The following is a 7,287-nucleotide window of genomic DNA, read 5'->3' on the forward strand; positions in this document are numbered from 1 at the left end:
CCCCCATCACCCTGCCCAACAGCCAGCAGAGCTGTTCTTTTTAGACACAACGAGAAGTGGGGAACCACCCCCTTCTCCCCAGACCTCCTCAAAGCCTAAGCCAGGGAGGGAGGTCCTGTGGGCCCCATTTCCTGCTGTTGTCTGCACAGGTGCCGTGTGCCCATGTGGTGGTGTTTGGGACACGCATGTGGCAGAGGAGGGCAGCTCAGAGTCCTCGGGTGTGTCACCTTAGGTCGGGCAAGCACTATTTCCAACTCTGCCCGCGTGCTTCTCTGATTATACAGGAACAGACATGGGGCGGGTGCCAGGGAGGAAGCAGGCCGGGTGCATGCTGGGTGGCAGTGAGGCAGCCTTTGCTGCCAGGGATCCCCAGGGGCCCGGGCCTGCTGGAATCAACGCTGTCACTTAATATTTGTGAACTGGGCATTCAGCGAATAAGCGTCTCTCATCTTCACAACGTAACAAAACCCATTTCCATGTTTTGGTTACAGTAACAGAGGCGGAGAGCTTAGCTGACCTGCTTAACGACCCAACCAGGACACAGAGAAGTGGACACCCTCCACGCGTAGAGAGATGCCCACCTGTGAAGGTCCCCTTGTCCCCAGTACCATCCCTTCCAGGTCTCATCTTCTGCTTCTACTTGGCCCCAAATCCCCACCTTGAATGAAACAACGAAGGCCAAGACGCAGTAATCTCTAGAAAACCTCTGTGGAACTGTGTAATCACAGAAGTTACCTGGAGCAGAGTCCTCTGGAGAGGTTCTGGAAGGCTCCAGCTGGTCGTGAAGAGCCCAGGGAGCGGAAACTGGGGGTAGCGCTGGTGAGAAGGTCTAGCCAAGCCCTAGGCATGGGGGTACAGCATCAGTGGGACGGGCTGAGCGCTGGGAGCCCAGCAGCACAGGGAGGGAGAGAGGAGGAGGGAGCCTAGGAGACCCGCCCCCACCCCGGGAGGGGGCACCAGGCACCTGCCTGCCCGCGGAGGGACCCCGAGGACTGGCTTCCCGAAGCAGGGGTGATGAAGCTGTGACTTTGCCCACCAGTAACGTGACAAATGGGCTTAATATGTATAAGGACAGGGTCACCTTGGGTTTTATGGGGGCATTTTTGCTCCATAAACTTGACCCGCTTTCACATACAGGTTCTCCTTTCCTACTCACAAAGCTGGCTGCAGGGCACCTATAATTCTCATTTCATAGCTGGAGAAACTGGCCTCCGAGAGGAAAAGAGAGAAGGAAGCAGTCCCTGGTCTCCGCTCCCTGGCCACCTCTTCAGGATGGTTCATAGGGATGATTAAGGTTGGGTCTTACCTCACCCTGACTAAGCCTTTGAAACTCACCTGGGCTTTCTCTTTGTAGAAGGAAGCTAGATGCCTTCACTTACAGGCTTTGTGGCCGGTGGCTGGTCAACTCTTTGAGCCTCCTTTTCCAAGCCGTGAACTTGGGATGGTAATAATGTTTACTCTAGAACAGCAGAAATAGAATGTGAGCCACGTAGGTAATTTAAAATTTTCTAGTCGTCACTGTGAGTCTGGCAGTCATTTAAAAAATTTAACAGAAGCAAGTGAAATTAATTTCAGAAATATATCCAAGATATTCTTTTGATAAGTAATCAATATACAAAATTAGTAATGGAATATTTTACATTCTTTAAACTTCGTGAGTCCATGAAACCGCATGAGTATTTTACACGTAAGCACATCTCAGTTCAGACTCCCAGGGTTCAGGTGTTGGGTGGCCACATGCGACTGGTGGCCTGGAGCTGGAGGTCGAGCCCCATATGGTGGCTGTGGGCACGAGGGGACATAACGCGTGGAAGGCACGTGCTCGGCCTGACGCCGGGATGCCGTGCTCGCTGGGACACCCAGGCGCGCACGCGATATTCTGCACATGTAAGCGGCCTGTGCGAGGACCCAGGACCCAAAGCACACGCGAGACAGGCCCAGGCGCCCAGGCACTTCTCCCGGCCCCTCCCCCACCGACCGCCTTCCACACGTGGGCCGAGGCGGAGGGCGCCCACTCCGCCATCCCCGGCCTCCCCGAAGACAGCCGCCCTCGGCCCGCACCGGGACCCCCATCCTCCCCGCCCCGCACCCCCTCCCCGCGGTTGCACCCGCCGCCATTCCCACCCCGAAACGAAGGAGATCGAGGCCGCGGGCCCGGGACTCTGCCCGGGAGGCAGGAAGCCTAGGGACGCCGCAAACCCCACGGGAAAGGCTGGGCTGCCCACCCGGGGCACCCCGCGCAGCCCACCCAGGCCCGAACCTCGCGCCGCGCCCCAGCTCCCCCTCGCGGTGCCGCAGTCCCCTCAACCCGCCGAGCCGCCCCCGCGCCCCGCCCGCTGACGTCACCGCGCGGAGGCGGGGCCTCCGCTATAAAAGGCGCGGCCGGAGGGGCGGTGGCAGGTTTCTCCGTCTGAGTCCGCCGCCCCGCGGTGCGCACAGCCTAGGGCCCGCGCCTCCACCCGCTCCGCAGCCGGCACCATGCGCGAGATCGTGCACATCCAGGCGGGCCAGTGCGGCAACCAGATCGGCGCCAAGGTGCGCGCCGGGGCGGGCCGGGGGGGAGCTGCGGGTCCCCAGGGTGAAGACCTAGGAGGTGTCGGGGAGGGGTGGCGGGTCCCCAGGGTGCGCGCGAGGGGCTGGGAAGGGGTGGCGGGTCCCCAGGGTGAAGACCGAGGAGGGGCCGGGGAAGGGTGGCGGGTCCCCAGGGTGCGAGCCAGGGGCCGGGTGGGTGGCGTGTCCCCAGGGTGAAGACCGAGGAGGGGTCGGGGAGGGGTGGTGGGTCCGCAGGGTGAAGACCGAGGAGGGGTCGGGGAGGGGTGGCGGGTCCCCAGGGTGCGCGCCAGGGCCCGGGAGGGGCCGGGGAGGGGGCGGCGGGTCCGCAGGGTGCGCGCCAGGGCCGGGAGGGGCCGGGGAGGGGGCGGCGGGTCCGCAGGGTGTGCGCCAGGGCCGGGGAGGGCCGGGGAGGGCCGGGGAGGGGGCGGCGGGTCCCCAGGGTGAAGACCGAGGAGGGGTCGGGGAGGGGTGGCGGGTCCCCGGCGTGCGCGCCAGGGCCCGGGAGGGGGCCGCCGCCCCGGGTGGCGCGTTCTCGGCGCGGGCGCGGGCGCGGGGCGGGGCCCAGGAACCACAGAACCTGCCGCGGTGCGCGCGGCGACGCAGCTGTGTGTGTTTAATCAAGGCCCCTTTGAAATTTCTTCGGACCCGGCCCATCTGAGGGGACACGGTTGGTATTTCCCTGGTAGACTAGCCTCTGAGATTTGGATAGGGCCTTTGGTCATGATAATCCAGTGGCCTTATATGGAATTTAATTTGTATATTTTGTCTGCAGTTTGAATGAAAAAATGCAGTGTCATTGGGTGACAGATGTTATGGAGACTTCTCGTGGGTCCGAAAGACAGGGATGTTAGATCCCTTAATGCGAGCACCAGCTAGACAGAATGACGTATAACGTCGGAGTCTGATTCCCGCCTGCGCGGCGGCAGGTGGCCGTCCTGGGCTGTGACTGTCTCCCGCAGTGGGCGAGGCGCCACGGGCATGGTGCATGGGTGTGGGCGGGCGCCTGCACGAGGACGTGGTCTCTTTCAGAACCGCCATATTGCCCCCCCCCAGCCCCGCCACCCCCTTTCCTGCTGCAAATTCACAATGCAGGCTGCAGCCTGCGCCCGCACCGTGGCCAGCTCCAGCCACTGCCCCCCGCGTGTTCCTGGGCTCCTGCCCGCGCTACCCCACCATTCCGCTGCTGCAGTCAGTGGCCGGAGGGCAGTAGGATGTCAGCGCCTAACACTGCGCCGCTTGGAGAGCGGGGTCGGGTTTGTGCCAGGAAACAGTGATCCCTGCAGGCAGCCGCAGGGCGGGGTCCACCTGTCCTGGGTCCTACCAGGACCCGTCCATCAGCTGGGATGCTGACACTCAGCCCTGCCTGGGGGTGACAGCCCCCGCGGCTATGCCCACTCTCCTCCTTCAGGGCTCCTCCCAGCTTTTCAGCCTGTCGCCATAATATGGCCGATGCTCGGCGGATTCCTGAGCCCCTCAGCAGCAGCTGCTGGAGGATCGGGGCGGGCAGCTATTGGTCTGTCTGGGTCTCCTCGACTGTCTGACCGCAATGCCGCTGTTCCAAGGACAGGAGAGGAAGAAGAGGGCCATCTTTACTGATACTTCGGATGCCAGGCCGTCACGCGGTTTTCTTTATTTCCAGTTTTGGGAGGTCATCAGCGATGAGCATGGGATCGACCCCACGGGCAGTTACCATGGAGACAGTGACCTGCAGCTGGAGAGGATCAACGTGTACTACAATGAAGCTGCCGGTGATTACTGGAAGCTTTCCTGCCCCCTCAGCTTGCTTTCTGTTCTGCGGCAGACGCGGCAGATGTATTAGGAACATGCAAATGACAAAGGAAGGCTTCCTGCATGCATTTTTAACTGCTCAAAAACACACTTCAGAGTTCCTGAAGTCTCCTGCATGTTTGTCATGACGAGGCAGGCCATTATCTCCCTTTGTAGAGCAGAAACCGCCTCTATCTCCTACTTTTGTCTCATGCTGGAATTTTCCCTGCTGAACTCTGCCGTAAAAGGCCCAGAGAGCAGGGCGCTGTCTGTGATTCCTTTGCCTACCGCAGGTCTGAGTCCTGCTCTGTCCCCACAGGTAACAAATATGTGCCTCGGGCCATCCTGGTGGATCTGGAGCCGGGCACCATGGACTCGGTCAGGTCTGGACCCTTCGGCCAGATCTTCAGGCCCGACAACTTCGTCTTCGGTATGTAGCGTGGCCCCCGGGCACTGGATCGGGGGGCCCCCTTCCTCCTAAGCCCCGTGGAGGTCACAGCTCTCACTGCTGAGTGCCCCGCTGGAGGCTGCGTGTCCACAGAGGCCCTGAGTCCTGGCCTAACTGCCCCCGGTCCACGGGCTGTCACTCCTCTGGCCCCTCTCCGCACAGCTCAAAGGACGGGGTCCGCCTGCAGAGGGTCCGTCCCACGGCAGAGCAGCCTGGGGAGGGCAGAAAATAAAGAGCAAAGGGAAGCTTCCAACAGCAGCTCCCAGGTGACTGGTCATCTCAGAGGACCAGTGACAACAGGCAAGCATTTCCTGAAGCGAAGTCCAAAGGCACAGGTTACGAGCAGCTGAGACAGCTGCTTGGAGGGGCCTCTTCTGATCACGTGTGCCTCCACCCTGCCTGTTCCTTGTAGCTGATTTAAGTATTTACATAAGGTTCTTTGTTCTTAATTTTAAACCAGTTGGGTTTTGTTAAACCATCTTCTTAATTAACTGCCTCATGTGAACTAACCTTTTTGCTTTATTAGATCTCCAGTGTTTTTGAGGGTCACTGGTATATGGAAAAATTGTTTGTAGGTAGAAAGGGTTTCTAAAAGAGAAGAATCTGTCATCTCTAAATCTAGTCCAGAGTCAAAATGACAGAATCTGGAATTCCTCGCTGAAGTTTTCATGTCTGATATTCTCCTTTCCCTCCGGCAGGCCAGAGTGGTGCCGGCAACAACTGGGCCAAGGGCCACTACACGGAGGGCGCGGAGCTGGTGGACTCGGTCCTGGACGTGGTCCGGAAGGAGTCAGAAAGCTGTGACTGTCTGCAGGGCTTCCAGCTGACCCACTCGCTGGGGGGCGGCACCGGGTCCGGGATGGGCACCCTCCTCATCAGCAAGATCCGCGAGGAGTACCCCGACCGCATCATGAACACCTTCAGCGTGATGCCCTCGCCCAAGGTGTCGGACACGGTGGTGGAGCCCTACAACGCCACGCTGTCCGTGCACCAGCTGGTGGAGAACACGGATGAGACCTACTCCATTGACAACGAGGCGCTGTACGACATCTGCTTCCGCACCCTGAAGCTGACCACGCCCACCTACGGGGACCTCAACCACCTGGTGTCGGCCACCATGAGCGGGGTCACCACGTGCCTGCGCTTCCCGGGCCAGCTCAACGCTGACCTGCGCAAGCTGGCCGTGAACATGGTGCCCTTCCCGCGCCTGCACTTCTTCATGCCCGGCTTCGCGCCGCTCACCAGCCGGGGCAGCCAGCAGTACCGCGCGCTGACGGTGCCCGAGCTCACGCAGCAGATGTTCGACTCCAAGAACATGATGGCCGCCTGCGACCCGCGCCACGGCCGCTACCTGACCGTGGCCGCCATCTTCCGGGGCCGCATGTCCATGAAGGAGGTGGACGAGCAGATGCTCAACGTGCAGAACAAGAACAGCAGCTACTTCGTGGAGTGGATCCCCAACAACGTGAAGACGGCCGTGTGCGACATCCCGCCCCGCGGGCTCAAGATGTCGGCCACCTTCATCGGGAACAGCACGGCCATCCAGGAGCTGTTCAAGCGCATCTCGGAGCAGTTCACGGCCATGTTCCGGCGCAAGGCCTTCCTGCACTGGTACACGGGCGAGGGCATGGACGAGATGGAGTTCACGGAGGCCGAGAGCAACATGAACGACCTGGTGTCCGAGTACCAGCAGTACCAGGACGCCACAGCCGACGAGCAGGGCGAGTTCGAGGAGGAGGAGGGCGAGGACGAGGCCTGAGAACTTCTGAAATGAGTCGTGCATCCGTAGTGAACTTCTGTTGTCCTCAATCAAGCATGGTCTTTCTATTTGTATACTATGGTGCTCAGTTTTGCCTCTGTCAGAAACTCACACTGTTGATGTAATACCGTGGCACTCCTCTGGAAACCGCAGTGTTGTCTAAGATATCTATACTAATAAAAAAGCATGTGTCCAAGTCCCGTGGTCTCTTAATTTTTCTTGCAGACAATTTTTATTCTTTCACTAAATGTTTCCTAAGTGTTTCCAGGTTTAGCAATTTTAAGAAAACAGGATTTCTACTTTCATGTTTTTAATTAATAGCCTTTCTGCTCTTTTAGTAAAGAGAGACAAAAAGGCATATTTTTAGCTTCACTGGCCCAAAGTATTCAAGGAAAGGAACCCAGGTGTGTGGAGGCGGATAGAGATCTGGGGACAGAGCCGACCTTCCTCCCTGGTTTGCTGTGGTTCCAGCAACCCCGTGAACGTGTGGAATCCAGGGCCCGGCGAGGACTGTCTTCAGCTTAGCCACGTCTCCGTGAACAAGGTGATGAATACAAGGCCAGCGCGTGCTTGCACCTCTCATAAACAGGCACCGCGTAAAGTCACCTCATCTTAGAGGAGGGTCGTGAGCACTACAAATGCTTCACTGAACGTTAACCTGAAAGCAAAGTAAATCATGAGAGCAATTTTTTTTTTTTTTTTTTTTTTTTTTTTTTGTTACGTGGGCCTCTCACTGTTGTGGCCTCTCCCCCTGCGGAGC

The 7,287-nt window shown here is 59.0% G+C and overlaps 1 protein-coding gene and 1 long non-coding RNA gene across 2 annotated transcripts; one reads left to right on the forward strand and one right to left on the reverse strand.

The window, feature by feature from the left end:
* Nucleotides 1–131: 131 nt before the first annotated feature.
* On the reverse strand, nucleotides 132–2,254 carry LOC308623310. Its single transcript, XR_014016804.1, has 3 exons — nucleotides 2,125–2,254; nucleotides 1,336–1,459; nucleotides 132–840 (listed from the first exon to the last, which is right to left on the reverse strand). It is a non-coding gene; the product is annotated as an uncharacterized lncRNA (long non-coding RNA).
* Nucleotides 2,255–2,415: 161 nt separating this feature from the next.
* Nucleotides 2,416–6,723, forward strand: LOC308623409 (tubulin beta-2A chain). The gene is made up of 4 exons (XM_081245746.1): nucleotides 2,416–2,535; nucleotides 4,193–4,301; nucleotides 4,640–4,750; nucleotides 5,467–6,723. Exons 1-4 carry the CDS (start codon nucleotides 2,479–2,481, stop codon nucleotides 6,525–6,527), a joined length of 1,338 nt encoding a protein of 445 aa, XP_081101872.1. The 5' UTR covers nucleotides 2,416–2,478; the 3' UTR covers nucleotides 6,528–6,723.
* Nucleotides 6,724–7,287: the final 564 nt, after the last annotated feature.

The sequence above is a fragment of the Mesoplodon bidens genome, assembly GCF_964165515.1.
Source record: "Mesoplodon bidens genome assembly, chromosome: 10".
NCBI classification, from domain to species: Eukaryota; Metazoa; Chordata; class Mammalia; order Artiodactyla; family Ziphiidae; genus Mesoplodon; species Mesoplodon bidens.